The sequence below is a fragment of the Callithrix jacchus genome, chromosome 14 (assembly GCF_049354715.1).
Source record: "Callithrix jacchus isolate 240 chromosome 14, calJac240_pri, whole genome shotgun sequence".
Classification (NCBI taxonomy): domain Eukaryota; kingdom Metazoa; phylum Chordata; class Mammalia; order Primates; family Cebidae; genus Callithrix; species Callithrix jacchus.
The window spans coordinates 85,834,080-85,852,760 of record NC_133515.1 but is presented as its reverse complement, the minus strand read 5'-3'; the positions used below and the strand labels follow the sequence as shown (position 1 = coordinate 85,852,760).

At 46.6% G+C, this 18,681-nt stretch overlaps 1 protein-coding gene across 2 annotated transcripts in view; it reads right to left on the bottom strand.

The window, feature by feature from the left end:
* The window catches only part of ALK (ALK receptor tyrosine kinase), a 771,141-nt gene that overhangs the window by 14,581 nt on the left and 737,879 nt on the right, over nucleotides 1-18,681 (bottom strand). Inside the window, exons 24-26 of one of the 2 annotated variants that reach the window (XM_035272907.3) lie at nucleotides 10,811-10,908; nucleotides 6,667-6,759; nucleotides 4,350-4,451 (exon numbers count right to left, since the gene is read on the bottom strand). In XM_035272907.3, coding sequence (XP_035128798.2) covers nucleotides 4,350-4,451; nucleotides 6,667-6,759; nucleotides 10,811-10,908 — 293 coding nt within the window. Of the gene's footprint in view, nucleotides 1-4,349; nucleotides 4,452-6,666; nucleotides 6,760-7,867; nucleotides 8,165-10,810; nucleotides 10,909-18,681 lie in introns of those variants that run through there. The other variant, XM_035272908.3, reaches the window with a different exon arrangement.

The window sequence follows — 18,681 nt, the reverse complement described above, 5'->3', positions numbered from 1 at the left end:
AATTTTTTGCAATCTACCCATCTGACAAAGGGCTAAAATCCAGAATCTGCAAAGAACTTAAATATACAAGAAAAAACCAAACAACCCTATCAAAAAGTGGGCAAAGTATATGAACAGACACTTCTTAAAAGACGACATTTATGCAACCAACAAACATATGAAAAAAAGCTCATCATCACTGGTCATTAGAGAAATGCAAACCAAATCCACATTGAGATACCATCTCATGCCAGTTAGAATGGCGATCACTAAAAAATCAGGAGTAACAGATGCTGGAGAGGGTGTGGAGAAATAGGAACACTTTTACACTGTTGGTGGGAGTGTAAACTAGTTCAACCATAGTGTGGAAATTCCTCAAGGATATAGCACTAGAAATACCATTTGACTGAGCAATCCCATTACTGAGTATATACCCAAAGGATTGTAAATCATTCTGTTAGAAAGATACAAATGAAACATGCCCAAACAGAACTCTTACTGACTGCACATCATCTTCTCCTATGTTTATTGCGGCACTGTTCACAATAGCAAAGACTTGGAACCAACCCAAATGCCCAGCAATAATAGACTGGATAAAGAAAACGTGGTACATATACACCATGGAATACAATGCAGCCATAAAAAAGGATGAGTTCATGTCCTTTGCAGGGACATGGATGCAGCTGGAAAGCATCATTCTCAGGAAACTGACACAAGAACAGAAAGCCAAACACTGCATGTTCTCACTCATAAGTGGCTGTTGAACAATGAGAACACATGGACACAGGGAGGGTAACATCACACACTGGGGCTGTAAGGGGATGGGGGCTGAGGGAGTGATAGCAGAGGGTGGGGGGATAGGGGAGAGGTAACATTAGGAGGAAATACTTAATGTAGGTGACAGGTGGATAGATGCAGCAAACTACCATGGCACGTGTAAACCTATGTAACAAACTTGCACGTTCTGCAAATGTACCTCAGAACTTAAAGTATAATAATAATAATAAAAAAGCAAAGATCATATCATTCCTGCTTACAACCCTTCAACTGGCATCCCATGGTATTTAGAATCAAATCCACATTCCCTCATCTGAGTTCTAAGGCTGTGTTCTGACCCTGCCAGCTGCTCCCATCTCTTCCACTCCTACTTGCTCTGGGCTCCCTTAGCTCCGACCACCAGGGCTTGTTTTCATTCCTCAGCAAGCAAGTTAGGCTCCTTCCTACCTCTGGCTGTTCACACTAGCTTCTCCTGCAGCCTGGAAAGCCTTTCTCACAGATCTTTCCAAGGCCTGTCCTTTCTTTGAGGTATTGAAATTACCTCCTGCAAGGAGCTTCCCCAACCCACCTTCGCAGCAAAAAAAAAAAAAAAAAAAAAATCTGGCTCCTCCTTCTACCTGATTGTCTTATAGCACTTCCCAATCCCTGCAGTTATGTCATTTGTTTAAGTACTTCAGTTGTGAAACAATCTAACCTCTAAAAAGGAACAGAATATCTATGTATCTAGATGTTAATCTTTTGACTTACATCAGTTCTCTCTCTCTTTATGAAGACTTAGAGACAGGGAGTCCCCACCTCCTTCTCTCCCCTCCCCTGAAGTTAGACCGCCGCCCCCATTGCTGGTGGTGCTCTAACTTCACTGCATATCAGAATCATCTGTTAAAAAGCAGATTGTGTGTGGAGTCCCACCCCTAGAGTTTCTGTTGTATCAGGCCTGAGGTGGGGACTGAGGATTTGCAGTTCCAACAAGTTCCCAGGTGGTGCTGATGGACCACACTTAGAGATCCACTGGGTTAGGTTAAAACCAGATCTCACTGGTGTAAAAACAGCAAAGGCTCTTGCTCTCATTATCTAACATTGTTAGAAAGGCAGCTTTGGCCATCATGGCCGCATTATCTTATGGCATGATCTCACCACCAGGCTTTCAAAATGTGGAAGATCTTCACTCATTCATTGTCTTAAGTTTTCTATGGCGTCGTTAACTGATTTGATGCCATTTGGATTCCTTATCTTTTATCTCTATTTTTTTTTTTACTATTAATTTAAAATTTTTTCTTTGTGGAAGCTTGCAGGATCTTTATCACCATTGGCCTGAAATTTCATGAGGATGTGTCCTTTTTATCCATGGTGATTGGCACTTGGTAAATTCTTTCATTCTGGAAATGTATGTCCTGTACCAGGAAATCTTGAATTGTTTCTCTGATGTTTTTATTCTCTTCATTTCCTCTGTCCCATCTCTCTGGGGCCCCTATTGTGTCAGCTAATTGGACTTTTTGGTCTACTCCCCTTCAGTTTTAAAATAAAAATTTCTTATATTTTTCTGTATTTCCAATCTCTTTATAGTTTTATTTTCTGGAAGGTTTATTTAACTTCACACTCCATCCTTTTCATTACTTTTACAGTTCTGTCATCAAATTTTTAAATATGATTTTTTTAGAACAGTTCAAACTTGGAAGAAACTGTGAATACAGAGAGTTCTCCTATACCTCACACTTGGTTCCTATTTTTAGCGTCACATTAGTATGGTATGCTTGTTACAATTACTGAGCCACAATTACAGCATCACTGACTAAAACCCGTACTTCATTCAGATTTCCCTAGTTTTCCCTGCATCTCCTTTTTCTAGTCCAGAATTCCACAAGCATATCACATTACGTTTAGTTTCTTTAGCCTTCTCTTGACTATGACAACATCTCCGACTTTCCTTGTTTTTTTGTGACCTTGACAGGTTTGAGGATCTGGTCAGGGAGTGTGTAGAATATTCCTCATAGGGATTTGTCTGTTTCTCTCATGATTAGACTGTGGTTATGGGATGTGGGGAAGAAGACCACAAAGGAGAAGTACCATTTTCATCACATCAGGGGTACATACTGGCAACATGACCTAGCACTGTCATTATTATATTTTGAGATGGAGTTTCGCTCTTGTTGCCCAGGCTGGAGAGCAGTTGTGCAATCTCAGTTCACTACAACCTCCACCTCCCAGGTTCAAGTGTTTCTCCTGCCTCGCCCTCCTGAGTAGCTGGGATTACAGACATGTGCCACCACGTCCAGCTAATTTTTGTATTTTTAGTAGAGATGGGATTTCACCATGTTGGCCAAGCTGGTCTTGAACTACTGACCTCAGATGATCTGCCCACCTTGGCCTCCCAAAGTGCTGGGATTATGGGCATGCGCCACCATGGTTGGCCCTAGACTTAGCACTGTTGAGGCTGACCTTGAGCACCTGGCTCAGGTCGTGTTTGCCAGGTCTCTCCACTGCAAAGTTTTTTTTCCCCTCCTGCCCCTGCCTTGTACCCTTTGGAAGAAAGTGAGAACATGCAGCCCACACAGGCACCATGGCAGCCATGCCCATCTACTCAAGGGTGCCTCTTATTACACTTATATTTCCTTTCCTCCTAAAAGTATTGTTTAAAATAACCTTTTGTCCTCCATTTATGGTTGCCAGAGTTTTTCTGATCTTCTGGAGTTTTAAAAGTTTTCCTAAACTTTCTACATGTTTGTTCTTCCAAGTTCCATGTTATATGTCTGTTTTCTTCAGATTAGAATCTTTTCTCAAATGTTTGTTGATTGTTGGCTGTCTATTAATATTTTAAGACGAGACATTAAGAAGCCAATGGAAAGTTATGTGTAAAACATTGGCTGGTGGGTAGCCCAATTATTTGGCTAATTTTTAAATTTTTGGTAGAGATAGGGCCTTGCTATGCTACCCAGGCTGGTCATCAACTCCTGGGCTCAAGCAGTCCTTCTGCTTCAGCCTCTCAAAGTATTGAGATTGCAGGTGTGTGCAACTGTGCCTGGCCTACACCCCTACTTTCAATTTCCGGGCCTTTCTGGGGCTCTCAGGCAGAGGGAGCCAACTGTGCTCCCGGATCTGGACTATTGGTTTAGATAGCCACTTTCTAGTCTTCTCAGTAAGGTACCACTTGTTCGTGACTTCCCAATTTCCCAAATCTTGTCATCGTTATATCCTTTCGGGGTTTAATGCAATTAAAAAACTCCATTTGTTGGCGTGTGTGTTTGTACTTTGTGAGGGGTAGGGGTTCAATCTGCCATTTAAAATTGCATGTGGCTGTTAATGTGTGGTCCTCCAGGCAGCAGTGGCGGCATCACACCAGGACTTGTTAGAAACACAAATTCTCAGCTAGATCCCAGACATTCTGAATCATAAACTCCCATGGCAGGGTCTGATAATCTGAATTTTAACAAGTCTTTATGAATTCTGATATATGCTTACATTTGAGAACCGCTTTCTTGTCTTTTCCCTCCCTACTAATACAGGGGCTCCTGGCTTAAGAGTGTGGAATTGTTTGGCCCAGGAGCACCACCTTATGGCCTTGGGGAAACCTGGAGTGTGCTAGCAGAAATACTTACCATGTGTCTGTTTTAGAAGTGAATATTCCTTCCATGAAGGCCTCTGGGGGCATCCACTTAACTGGCAGCATTGCACAGCCTCCCTTTCTGTAGTAGCTCGCCCTGTGGGGAAGAGGAGGGAAGCCAAAGTAGGCTCTGGAGATAGCACTAAGCATCAGCTCTGCCGGGAAAGTTGAGAAAGTGGCAACAATATAGTCTACCCATTAAAAGTCTGAAATTAACCAAGGGTCCTTGGCGGTTCAAGAGGAGAGCAGGGGGACACAGATCATTTAGTTAAGAACTTTGGTGTCATGTAATAGAAGAGCAAACAGCTCACGAGAGGCATGAGAGGAATGATTGATGCAATGACTAAGATACCTGCTAGCAGATGTTTAGCTCTCCCTGTTGGGTTTTGTTTATTATAACTCACAATGAGTAACATTATTCCAGCCTTAGAAGTATAGTATGTTTCTGATGATCCGCAGTAGTGCAAGTTCCAAAATGGGAGAACTGAGAGCAGGGCTTGCGTCTTCATCATTTTGGACCCTCTGATACTCACACAGCATTTAGTTTAGGGTAGGCAATCAACCAATCATCTAGTCAGCTGCCTGGATGCTGCCTCCATGACACACCCAGACAAAAGAACACAGGGCTAGGCGTGGAGTTAACTAACACAGTAGGCCAATTAATTTACTAGTTTTCGTCAGTGATGCCATTAATGCATCGCACTGATAAAAACCAATAAATTAACTCATCTGCCTTTTAAGCCAATTGCATGTCTAGCCTGGTGTTCTCCTGTCTGAATATGTTACAGGAGGCAGCTTCCTGCCAGCTGTCTACAATTAATTACTTCAATAAACATATACTGAATATTTAGTATGTGTCAGGTACTCTGCCATGCGCTGAGGACATAATAAGTCACTCACTCTCCCAAGGATACTGTTTAGTGGAAGAAATGGATATCTATGCATTGCAATGTAGAACAACACATACAATAATGCAGGTACGTGCAAGGCTCAGTGACACAAATGAAGAATTAATTCATTCTACTTGAGGCAGGAGTCAGGGACAGGGGAAGCTTCACAGAAGGGCACTGATGGAGCTGAGTAGCAAAGATGTCCTCCCAGAAGACCATTCCTGACCTGTGCCATTGCACAAAGTACAGAGTAGGTGGGGAGTGAAGGACTGTTGTTAATTTAGGGAGGTGGAAGCCTGGAGCTGGGAGCTGTTAGAACTGAGCCTGGGAAGGAAAAGTCAGATAACAGAGGGCTGAGAAGTCATGCTGCAGCGTTTGTATGTGAAATGAGAGGTAGTCCCAGGGTATTCTGAGAAAGTGGAGGAAGGAACACTGAGCTTGTGGGTAGCATTAGAAGGTGGAGTGGAGCAGACCAGAGGAGTGTGATGGAAAGCAGTGGTGGGTGCTCCACAGATGTCTTTGCTAACCCCGTCTTCCATGTGCTGCTGCCCCATGGTAATGTGATAGCCTCAGCACGCTAACCCCTCTGGGGACTGTTACATTTAACTGAGGCCTTCAGGGTGGTGTCTGGATCAGTTTCACTTATTCTCTAAAGAGTTAAAACTCCACATAACCATTGCTCCTTTCTCTACCCCTGTGAGTTAGGGAAGGGGTCAGCCCTTGCAAGGAGGGACGTGCTCAGCTCACACAGCAAGTCAATGTTGTAAATAATCAGGAAAAAAAAAAAAAAGAACTAGGGGCAGGGAAGAGAAGAGTGAAATAAAGTACAATGAAAGTAGTGTTAGCTTTTAAAATTGAAAAAAAAAAATTAAAGTGTAGCCCTGAGGATGTGACAGGGAAAAAAAAATACGTCTGCGCTAAGTACTGATGGGTTTTGCACCACACCCCACATCCCCTGGGGTGGCTAAAGCTGAGCGGTGAGCTGCGCCTGTGTCCTGCCCGAGCTGCGGTGCAGGTGCCTGGGGTGACAGAAGCCACAGCCACTTAGGATTCCTGAGTATTGAGAAGAGGAGTTGAAGTTAAATACGTTCACTTTGAAGGTCTTTCCACATCAAGTCTCCAAGTTATCCACATCTGAGAGCGTGGCAGGATTAGAGAGTCGGAACTGGAACCGACAGGATAGACAACCTAATTAAGAACTTGGTGTCAATTATTGCAGGAAGTGTGATCCCCGATTTAGGCCTTCAGGCGTGGTCACTAATTAAGGTTTCCCATTTCCTGAAAAGGGACTTAGTGAAATTTTAGGTGGAAAGTAGACAGGGTAACAGGAGATGATATATGGGACAAGCTGCGACACCCCATTCGCTTGAGGGGATGAGGTGGAGGAGACAGGCCTTGAGGGGTGATGCCGTCTTTACTCACCGGTAAATGTCTCGGGCCATCCCAAAGTCTCCAATCTTGGCCACTCTCCCAGGGCCTGGACAGGTCAAGAGGCAGTTCCTGGCAGCAATGTCTCTGGGAAGAAAGAAAATGCATTTCCTAATTTTATCCCGAGGAAGATAAGTGTACAACTTCCATCACTAGGATTTTGTCTTTAAGCTGAAGTTTAGTTTCTTCTCTTTCCTATATTTCCTTTGGTATAGCATACTTCAGTACGAGAGAAGCAGCCTTACCAGTTGTAGGCCTCGCAACTAACAGAGAAATGGAAAAGCATTAGGGAAAATGATTAAAAATGTTTAATGGGACAGTAATAATGAAATGAAGTATTCTAGGAACTAGCATTTATTGGCCTTCTACTATGTGCTAAGTGTTGTTAAGTGCTTCCTCTGTAATTCTCACAACAACCCTTTAAGATACAAGGTGCTATGACTGTCCTCATTTTATTTTTTAAAAAGTAAGTTAAAAGTAGATAACATAAGGCCATAAGGAATGCCGTTTGGCTTCGGGCAGATTTAGTACAAACCACCGGCTGGTTTCTGCCAGTTGTTTGAAAGCGTGTTTTAGAACAGCATGGCTTCCCTGATATCAAATTCAAGTAGACTAAGATGTTCCCAGCCGAGTGTGGTGGCTCATGCTGTAATCCCAGCACTTTGGGAGGCCAAGGTGGGCGGATAATGAGGTCAGAAGATCGAGAGCATCCTGGCCAACATGCTGAAACCCCATCTCTACTAAAAATACAAAAATTAACGGCATGGTGGCATGTGCCTGTAATCCCAGCTACTCGGGAGGCTGAGGCAGGAGGATTGCTTGAATCAGGGAATTGGAGGTTGCAGTAAATGGAGAATATGCCACTAAACTCCAGCCTGGTGATAGAGTGAGACTTCACCTAAAAAAAAAAATCCCAAATATTTTTGTTTTTTGAGACAGAGTCTTGCTCTGCTGCCCAGGTTGAAGTGCAGTGGCACAATCTCAGCTCACTGCAATCTCTGCCTCCCAGGTTCAAACAGTTTTCCTGCCTCAGCCTCCCAAGTAGCTGGGACTACTGGTGTGCACCACCACACCCAGCTAATTTTTTGTATTTTTAGTATTTTTGTATTTTTAGTAGAGATGGGGTTTCACTAAGATGGCCAGACTGGTCTCAAACTCCTGACATCAGATGATCTGCCTGCCTTGGCCTCCAAAAGTTTTTTTTTTTTTTTTTTTTTTTTTAAATAAACCATTATGGTTCTTTGGTTCATGATTTTATTCAAAGCCTCTGCTAAGCTACATAGCTGAAGCATCGCTTCTTTCAGGTGATAAAGTTGTCATCTCTGTTGTTGACTCCAGATGGCCTGCTTTCCAGTAGCCCGCCTCTGAGGCACGGTCAACGGCTCTCCAGGACTCATCAGCTTCTACTCTCCGACTGCTCCCCATTCTGGACATGCATGTGGGAGTGAAGGACACAGCCAGAAGTCTGGAATGGGTCTCTAATATTAAGGTCCTATGCAGAAAAAAACAAGATGTACTTAGGGAGCACAGCTGCTGTTTTCATGTTCAACTGGTTTCCTGAAAGTTCTGATCTTAAGTTGAGAAAGGACTCAGAGAATCAACTGGCTGCTAGGATTGTATTTAAAAAATAGGATCTTGATTGGGGATCATGGCCGAGGGTGCCAGAGTAATGGGTTCAGGTGGGAGATTCATGTTGTTAATGCCGCTGACCTGATCCAGAGGTTTAAGTTGAATTTTGAGGTGTTGTATAAAATGCCCCTATAAAACTATAAAAGCATAAGACATATGACATCAAAAAGGAAGAAAAATAGTTGGCTATATAGCCATTAATTCTCAAGAGAAATATAGCAAAATAGACCAGGAACAATATTTATGGCTCCAGAAAAGTCTTTACACTGATGCGTATGGAATGGTTGTTTTAAAAAGTGATCTTGAATTTAATGAAAAGTAAGTAAATGCAATATATAGAACACACCAAGAGTTGGCAAAATGACACATCATTCATGAAATGGCAATAAACCATGTCCAAAGGAAAAAGATCTAATTTTTAAAAAAATGGAAGCATGTGGATCTGTTGAGGAAGTTCCACTATGAATTCCAAAAGTGTAAAAGTGCATGTGTGGAAGTCTATGAATCTTAGGAGCAGGTAAAGGGTGGAGGGAGAGAGAGAATTCGAGGCAACTCTGTTGTGGGTATGTCCCATAGACCTCTTAGCTAGTTAGAATCTGTAAAAGACTTTTTTCATACAAATGACCAAGCTACCCCAGAAGAAAAGCTTTGATTGAGATGGACAATTTCTGCCGGAAGTTTTCTTTTGCTTAAAACAGATTATCTGATACTGCCTTGATTTGGTGTTAAGACAACTTCTTAAAAAGGAGGAAAGAGCGATAAATGATTACTCTGGGATCTAATTCTAACCTTCAGTAACTATTTCTAGATGTGGAAGTGAGAGGAGTCTTGAGGGAACGTAATCCTGTTAACATCATAACAACAGAGCATTAGACATCATCAAAATATCTGTGGCTATGGGAAAGTAGATGTCAAAAGGTCAAGGGAAAAATGGACATGATCACTCAGCCAGAGAATCTGTATGCTAGGGTGACCAATGTGGGCAGAGATTAAAAAAAAAAAAAATCCCAATGCTAACCAAAGGAAGACATTTGGTCACTGAAGTGACACAGGTTGCTCTCAGAGGACTCCAGACTTAACGCACATGGACAAAAGATGGAAAGATGACTTTAGCCAAGGAAGAGTTCAAAAGGAGCACAGCTGTCTTGACTGAGTCATAGAACTGCAAAGCCCAGAGCTGAGATTTATGGAAAATTCTGGGTACCACGCAAAGGACAAGAACGGGACTAGGGAGTGGGGAAAGGGCTGAAAAACTACCTTAAAAAAAAAAAAAGAACAGAACTGACACACTCTTAGAAGCAGCAGATGGTGGAGCTGGTCCCAGCTCCTTTTGTGCTTCCATTATTTCTGTGAAGCAGCATGACCTGCACGACGGAAAGGATTAGAAGCGAGAGGAGGAACTGAAGGGCAAGATGATGAAGTGACAGGAACAGCGTAAGCTCTTCTGAGAGTTGATGGCCTTGTTTTAGGAGTGACTTTGGAACTTAGGCAAGTGTGCTTCCTGATCTCTCATTTCTCCACGTTTATTAGGGAAAAAGCATAGCTTGTTATATATTTGCATGATTTTCTATTTCTAAGCTCATATAACGTCTCTCACTTCCTATTTTACACTTACATATTTTAATTATTATGAACATGTCTTAAACTCTTCAAAGATGCGTTAATAAATGGTTCTAAGTTCACCAGGTTATTATTCACTAAATTAGTGGCAAATCATTAAGGAAGAGCTTTGCAAAGAGCCTGATGATCCATTTTACTTCTCTGATTTCAAGCTGTCAGCTGAGAAAGTTATCAGCTTTCACATGAAATATGATGTTCATAGCATGACGTCCCAGCCCATACAGCTTTTAAACATGAGAATCATATAGAATAATTGAAGTATAGAAGTAATGAAAATCATCACTATGCTTCATTTCAGAGTTTGAGAAAAATTAGTGTATCCAACAAACATTGTACCCCCACTATATGCCAAGTATACAAAGATGAATAAAACAGCGTCCTTGCCTACGAGCTCCCCATTGTCAAAAAGACGGTTCCTTAACTTCCCATAAGGAGCCCAGGTTTCTATATGGGGGGAACTTTAAAGTGATATAGGACTTGAACATTCAAGATACAGGCTAAGAATAACTTACAGGTCTCTAGCCCTGGCAAGGATATTTTAGGACACCCGTTTTACATAAGGGGCAAGTGAAACCTGAATAAGTTACCATCTCAAAGACAAAGCTGAAGGGAACAGGAGCCATCACTCCTGCCTGAAATTCTAGCACTTCAGGAGGCTGAGGCGGGAGGCTCACTAGGGCCCAAGAGTTCGAGACCAGCCTGGGCAACAAAGTGAGACCACATCTCTATGAAAAACAACAAAACAAAGCTGAATCAACCTACATCCAAACAACTCTGGAGGGAAACCTAATATTCTGCTCTGAAGGGGGAAATGTGAGCCCTTGAGCTGTTCGGGGAAGCACACAGACAGCGACAGGATGACAGGAAAAGCCTGGTCACTTTGACTCACCGGTGGATGAAGTGGTTCTCCTCCAAATACTGGCAGCCACAGGCGATGTCCCGAGCCACATGCAGAAGGTCCAGCATGGCCAGGGAGGAGGGCTGGCTCTGTGGGGAGACAGAAGCGGGCCACTGAGGAGGAGCTTGTCAGTGAGAGGACGGAAATCCGAAACCCTGGCTTCCAGTGCTCACAAGGAGGCAGACCGTGAACACGCAGCTCCACCAGGGGCCTTGCCCTGGCTGCACATTAGAAATCACTTGGAGGCTGAGGCAGGCGGATCCCAAGTTCAGGAGTTCAAGACCAGCCTGGCCAACATGGTGAAACCCTGTCTCTACTAAAAATACAAAAAAAATTAGGTGTGTGTGGTGGCAGGCACCTGTAATCCCAGCTATTCAGGAGGCCAAGGCAGGAGCTTGAACCCGGAAGGTGGAGGTTGCAGTGAGCCGAGATTACCCCGTTGCACTCTAGCCTGGCTGACAGAGTTAGACTCCATCTCAAAAAACAAATAAACAAAAAACCAAAGAAATCACCTGGAGGCATGTGAAAGAATTCAGATGCCTGGGCCCCAACCCAGACTGAGGCATCCACCTCTCTGTGTGGACACAGTGTTTGTACATTCCAATTTTTCCCAGGTAATGTGATGTTAGCATGCGGCGAAGGCTCAGAACACCCAGACTCCGGGAAGGCAGGTTGGAGCAGGTGTGCTTTCCCTTTCAATGTATTCTGCACAGTCTCTCACCCCAGTCTTCATAAGCATTTGAATACCCCCAATTTTTAACAAATTTGTGAGGGAACCACGAGGGAATGGGGTGCTTTAAAAATCCTCCATTTAAATCTCTTAAAATATTTCTTAAAACTAGTTTTCTTCAAGCAGATCCAGCGCTAAAGTGGGTTGAAAAAGAAAAGCTTTTGGGAAATGCTGGGCAATTGAGAGATATCTTAAGCTTTTCTGCCTAGGGTCCCTTTCATACAAAAGGAGATGTCACCCTCCCTACCCCTCTGGGGAACCTCTTGTCTTGGCCTCCTGGACAGTCTTGCTGAGCACCATGAAGACTTTTCAGAAGGCAACATCCCTTCCTGGCCTCTAATTCCTAAATCCCTGATGTGCATGGCAGCTCAGCCTCATGCAGTGACCAAGTCACTGTGTTGTTCCGTGTTGATTTCACCATTTCCCCAAGTCGTGTTGTTGAAGTTCTAGGGACAGGGATCTCACCCTCCCACAGCACCCAGCACAATGCTGGATACACTCTGGGGGTTCAGTGAGTGTTGCATGTCTGGTTGATTATAGCCCCAGGCCAGGATTTACCTGGAGGAGTATGATCCAAATACCTACCCAAGAAAGCGCATGCAGGTCGGGTGTCAAATCCACTCCCTTTTAGGGCTGCCCCGAGAAAGGTGTTTAAGCTGGTGACTCTTGAGCACCTGGGCAAACTCCCTGCAGGAAATTCAGGCTTGTAGTGCTCCTCTTTTGCTTTTCTTTCAAAGAGGGGGCTGAGGACTGGGCTCTTTAGTTCTAAGGTACTCACAGGGAAGTCACCAGCATTCTGGCGCAGACTTAGCCTGCCGGGGGTTTACTCTGGGATAGATCAGTGCCTCCCCAGGACTCCTTGGAGCAACGGCATGGGTCTGGAGGAGGCAGAACAGTTTTGCTTCTCTAGGCCATGCTTCAGTTCTAGGAGAGACACCTGAGAGTGGGGAGTACCCCTACCAGTGCCTTACCTTCCCCAGAGCACACACAGGATCTGCCGTGTGGTTGGCAGGGAAGAGAAGGTCATCTCCATACTAAAGATGAGAAGGCTGAGGGCTCAGAGAAGCTAAGCCACTCAATCCAGATCATACAGCTAACAAGTGGGGAGCCAAAGCTGCCTGGAGATGGGCTTTAAGGATCTGGGTTGGGAGAGGCAGGATCCAAGGAGTTAAAATAGAGCGTCTTAGGAGAGAGTGCCTGAGGAGGGATGGAGTGTGTGTAAATACAGGGCCCCACATGTGTGTAGTGTGGATGTTATGTGCATGTGTGGCGTGTGTGTTTTAGTACGTGTGTGTGGTATGTGTGGGGTGTGTGGCATGTGTTGTGTGAATGTGTGGTGTATCTGTACACGGTGTATTGCGTGTGTTGTGCATGTGTCTGGTATGTGATGTGTTGTATACATATGTGTGTGGCATGTGTTGTGTGTGTGGCATGTTTGTGTGTGTGGTATGTCTGGGAGGAGCTGCATGCGTGGGTGAGGTGGGATGGGGTGGGAGAGGAGGAGCTGTATGCATGGGGGGTGGGATGGGGTGGGAGGAGCTGTATGCATGGGGGGGTGGGAATGTGGTGGGAGGAGCTGTATGCATGGGGCGGGTGGGATGGGGTAGGAGGAGCTGTATGCTGGGGGGGGTGTTAGGGTGGGAGCAGCTGTGGACACTGGCAAACCCGACTCCAAGTCTAGCCTTGCAGAGCATCTTGCAGGCCAGTACAGCCCTCTGCATCCCTCTTGGAGCAAAGGGTTGCACACCGAACTCAAATACAGTACACACAAATGGCAAACAGCACCCTTCAGTGGCCAGTCGAGCTGAGCCGGGCTCCACACTGCTGGCCCCTTGCTGGCCCCTTCCTGGCCGTGTGGCCTGGGGCTGGCTGCTCAGCCTCTGGGAGCCACTGTTTCATCTGTGACAGGGACGTGGGACTGTCAGCCTCCCTGCGTTGTCAGGAGCACTCACGCCAGCAGCCCCACACATTGCCTCATCAGGGGACCCAAGGTCTTGAGGGGTTGCCACATGCAAGGCCAGGGGGACTCAGAACGGTTTCTTGTGTTCTCTGGAGATCTCGTTAGGGGCAGAGGTACCAGGCACCATATGAGACACAGTCCCATCTCCTGGGAAAGGTGACATATTTCTGAGAGAAACATTCACCAGTTTTGCTGCGGTGCTGGAAATTACCTTTTTCCTCTTCTGGAACATGCCCTCTGTCCCTACCAGAGGAGGCCACAGTCCTCGCTGCACTAGAGCCTTGAGGAAGATTCTCCTCCTGCCTGTCTCTGTGTCCTAGCACCCATCACCAGGGTGCGAGGGCCATAGATGTCTTGGAAGCCCCAGGAGCCTGGAGCACTGCAGGGACCAAGTCTCTCCAGGCACTGACCAAGAGCCAGGCTTATCCGGTTCCCTGTCCTTGGCTGCTCAGAGCAGATGAACTGCTCCACTAATCAGCTGCATGGGGCAGACGGTCAGCAAGCTGTGGGGTGTGGAGTGTGCGTGTGTGTGGTGTGTCTGCGTGTTTTGGGTATGTGTTGTGTACGTGTGTGTGTGGTATGTGTGGGGGTGTGTGGTGTGTCCGCGTGTGTGTGTGGCGTGTACGTGTATGTGTATGTGTCTGTGCGTGGCGTATATGTGTGTGTGGTATGTGTCTGTGTGGTGTGTCCGCGTGTCTGTGCGTGGCGTGTGGTGTGTACATGTGTGTGTGGCATGTGTCTGTGTGGTGTGTCTGCATGTCTGTGAGTGGCGTGTACGTGTATGTGTGGTATGTCTGTGCGTGGCGTATGTGTGGTGTGTACGTGTGTGTGGTATGTGTCTGTGTGGTGTGTCTGCGTGTCTGTGCATGGCGTATGTGTGGTGTGTACATGTGTGTGTGGTATGTCTGTGTGGTGTGTCCGCGTGTCTGTGCGTGGCGTATGTGTGGTGTGTACATGTGTGTGGCATGTGTCTGTGGTGTGTCTGTGTGTCTGTGCATGGCGTATGTGTGTGGTGTGTACATGTGTGTGTGGTATGTGTCTGTGTGGTGTGTCTGCGTGTCTGTGCGTGGCGTATGTGTGGTGTGTACACGTGTGTGTGGTATGTGTGTGGTGTGTCTGCGTGTCTGTGCGTGGCGTATGTGGTGTGTACGTGTGTGTGGTATGTGTGCGTGGCATATGTGTGTGGTGTGTACATGTGTGTGGTAGGTGTCTGTGTGTGGCATGTACGTGTGTGTGGTATGTGTCTGTGCGTGGCGTGTGTGGTGTGTACATGTGTGTGTGGTAGGTGTGCGTGGCATGTACGTGTGTGGTATGTGTCTGTGCGTGGCATGTACGTGTGGTATGTGTGCGTGGCATGTACATGTGTGTGGTATGTGTCTGTGCGTGGCGTGTGTGTGGTGTACGTGCGTGTGGTAGGTGTCTGTGCGTGGCATGTACGTGTGTGTGGTATGTGTCTGTGCGTGGCATATGTGTGTGGTGTGTATATGTGCAGTGTGTACGGTGGACACTCCCTTCAGGGGTGCCCTTTAGGCCAGCATCCTACTTTTACTGGTGAGGAAACAGGAATGATTTGTTTGGTGTCACAGCTTCTGAGGGGCTATTCCCAAAGGATAATATATTCAAAACATAAAATAGAACAACGAAGTTGCTCCTTTTCTAAAGTATTAATAGCTTCTCACTAACTATGCAGAGATAAACCATCAGGAAAAGGGGTAGGGACCCTTTTGCCAAGTGAAAAACAGAAAAGGATTTTTGTTTTGAGATGGAGTCTTGCTCTGTCACCCAGGCTGGAATGCAATGCCATGGCCTCAGCTCACTGCAGCCTTCGCCTCTCAGGTTCAAGTGATTCTCTCGCCTCAGCCTGAGTAGCTGGGATTACAGTATCTGCCACCAGGCTGGGCTAATTTTTGTATCTTTTTAGTAGAGACAGGGTCTTACTACGTTGGCCAGACTGGTCTTGAACTCCTGACCTCAGGCAATACTCCCGCCTCAGCTTCCCAAAGTGCTGGGATTACAGGTGTGAACCACCGCGCCCAGCAGATATTTTAAAATTGATGCATATAAAGATGAGAGGGAAGGATGAAAAAGAGGCAAAGAATGCAGATGGGAACAGAAAACAAAAAATGCAGCAGAAGCCCACTTTGAAAAGCGGTGAGGAACGGCCAGGTGCAGTGGTTCACATCTGTAATCCCAGCACTGTGGGAGGCCGAGGCGGGCAGATCACTTGAAGTCAGCTGTTTGAGACCAGCCTGGCCAACATGGTAAAACCCCATCTTTAATGAAAATACAAAAATTAGCCAGGCATGGTGGCAGATGCCTGTAATCCCAGCTACCTGGGAGGTTGAGACAGGAGGATCACTTGCACCTGGGAGGTGGAAGATGCAGCGAGCCGAGATTGAGCCACAGCCTGGGCAACAGAGCCAGACTCCACCTGGCTCTGTGGAGAAAAAAGTGCGGCGAGAAGAAAAAAGAAACAAAAGTGCACGAGAAGTGCTCACTTTCCTTGGCGCTGGATGCCCCTTATGTGCTTGGAGCCAGCATTGTCACCACTGGTCCACATCAGAGACTTGCCAGTGGACTATGGACCTCTAGGACCAAAGAAGCCACCTGCATTCTGAACGTCTTCCATATAGCCACTGCCCACAGGCACTACCAAGGTCCCAGATAGTCATGACACTGTTGTGATCAGTGACCCACACCATTATAAAGGGGTTACTGGCTTCTGAATGGCTTTTGCCATTATTGACTGAATTCATAGATACTAAAGTACAGCTCTTCCCTATCCCTAGCTCTTACCTATCGGAAGCCCTGCAGAAATTTTACTGAATAAGTATCGGGTCTGTAGAATTTTTTTTTTTGACATTAAAAAGGGATCTTCATTCTTGAAGAGGTGGAGTCCTTCGACCAAGGGATGTTTTCACCTGTATTTCATTTCGTTTCCATGACAGGCATGGCTGACCCGGGCACCCACTCTGTCCACCGCATCTGCACAGATGTTGTCTGAGGCCAGAGCCTTTTATCCCATCTCAAAGGACCTTTGATTCTGATGTAAGGTCTATGGAGCCACTGAGCTCCAGAGCAGGCAGGAAGTAAGGACAGAGACCTTATCTGATTCTGTGTCCCAAGCCTGGTGCCTGCACACAGTAGGTCATCAGGGAATTCCTGGGAGTATCAGAATGATTCAAACAAGAAAATCAAGTGGAATTCAGCCCTCTGAAGTCCGAGTTTCAGAACCTGGAGGCACAGCTCCATCTACTCGCTCTTTACGGCACACGTCTCTCCATCCCTCATGTCCCTTGGCCAATTCACCCTCCTTCATCCTGTGTAGGATTTACTGATATCAGTCCCCTCTGTCCGCTGGAAATCATGCTCCTTTCTCACAGTCCACTGAATCCTCATCTTATGAAGTTGGCTTTTGTGGCCCTAAAAGGGGGGAAGGGGAGAGGGGGAGGGAGAAGGGGAGAGAGGGGCAGGGGGAGGGGGACAGAGGGAGAGGGGGAGAGAGGGGGAAGGGGAGAGAGAAGAGAGGGGGAGGGGGAGGGAGGGAGAGGGAGGGAGAGGGAGGGAGGGGGAGAGAGGGGGAGAGAGGGGGAGAGAGGGGGACAGAGGGGGACAGAGGGGGACAGAGGGGGACAGAGGGGGAGAGGGAGAACCCATTCCTCACTCTTGCTCCCTCCTGTCCCTAAAGTCCTTGAACTTTCCAAGTGCTGGGCTCCCAGACTCCCTTTGCCAAGTCTCTTCTCTTTTGCAAAAGCCTCAGGAAGGTCCAGTGGGAGAACCAGAGCTGTACCTCTTCCCAAAGTGTGGTGCCACATGTCCCCCACCGCCATTAACGCTGTTGAGAATCTCAGGGCACGAGGACCAAAGGCTCTGCCTCCTAGGCGGTGGTGGGAAAGCTAGTGAATCTGACACCTGGATGCCTGGCAGTGTCAGCTTCAAGGACCCAACCCCGCCTTGATAGTTCACAGCTTCCCAGAGGGGACCACTGGATAAGCAGTCGGTTAGGAGTCACAAGGCCTGAGTTCTAGTCCCAGCTCTTCCACTTCCTGTGTGGCCATGACAAGTCCCATAACCTCTCTGGGCCACAGTTTTCCCATCCATGAAATTGGGGAGAGATCTGCATTGTGTGTTCATAGGGTGGTGTTGAGAAATGTGGAAGCTCTGAGGGGGATGCTGGCTGATGAGGGCTCTTCTGAGACAGGGGTAGTCTTTATCTCCCTGCTCCTTGCCCAATCCTCTTGCCAGCGGTGCCTAGGGGCACACACATTCCTCTTTTCAAGGGGGAAGACAGTATTCTTCTTAGATACCGAGACGGGTCACACAGTGGCTTGTAGAAACAGAATGGAGGCTCCTAAGGTGAAGAAGGTGTTTTACATGGATCCTGACTGAAGGTGGAGATCAGAACAGCCATGACCTCACAGGGCTTCCGCCACCACTTTGAGTCCCTGTGAGCGGTGCAGTCAGGCTGGGCTTTCTGTAGCAGCTGGCTGTCAGTCCTTCCCCGATTTCCTGGGGCGGAAGGGTGGCCACTGCTTTTACTGTGCAAGTCTTCCTTGTACCCCCATAGTACAGTGGTTCCTTGAGGAAGTCTAGATCCTAACCCTGCAGCCTGCTCAGCTCCAGTTCCCGGTACCCAGGGCCTGCTGAACACTTGCAGACCCAGGCATGGGCAGCTGGGCCCTGGGTCTGCACAGAGTACTGTGTTTAATAATTTAGATCCACCTTTGAGATGTTCTAGTCCAACCCTCAGATCTCACCTGTGAACATACCCAGGTTAAAGATTATTAAAGACTGCCCTAAACCACGTGGGCATCTAATGGTCAAGCTGGAGCTGGAAATTGGGATTCTTGGGTCCACCCTGGGTATCTTCACTTCCCAAGCTCTGTTCCCTTAACCATAAGGTGTGTGTAGCACCTTCCTAAATACAAAGTTGGAATGTCCGGGCATTATTATTCCTACTTGAGACATGAGGAGAGTGGGCTCTGCATGAGTAGCTGCGGAGTGACGTGCCCAAGTCAGTTTCCTGAGTAGCGACATGGCTCGCATGAAAGTTCTGCTCTGTGTTCGTCTCTAGTTTGGTTTTCCTGCATCAGTGGGCCATGAGAAAGGATCCAGGCTATAGAATGCCGACACAGTTTGGATGTGTGTCCCTGCCCAAATCTTACGTTGAAT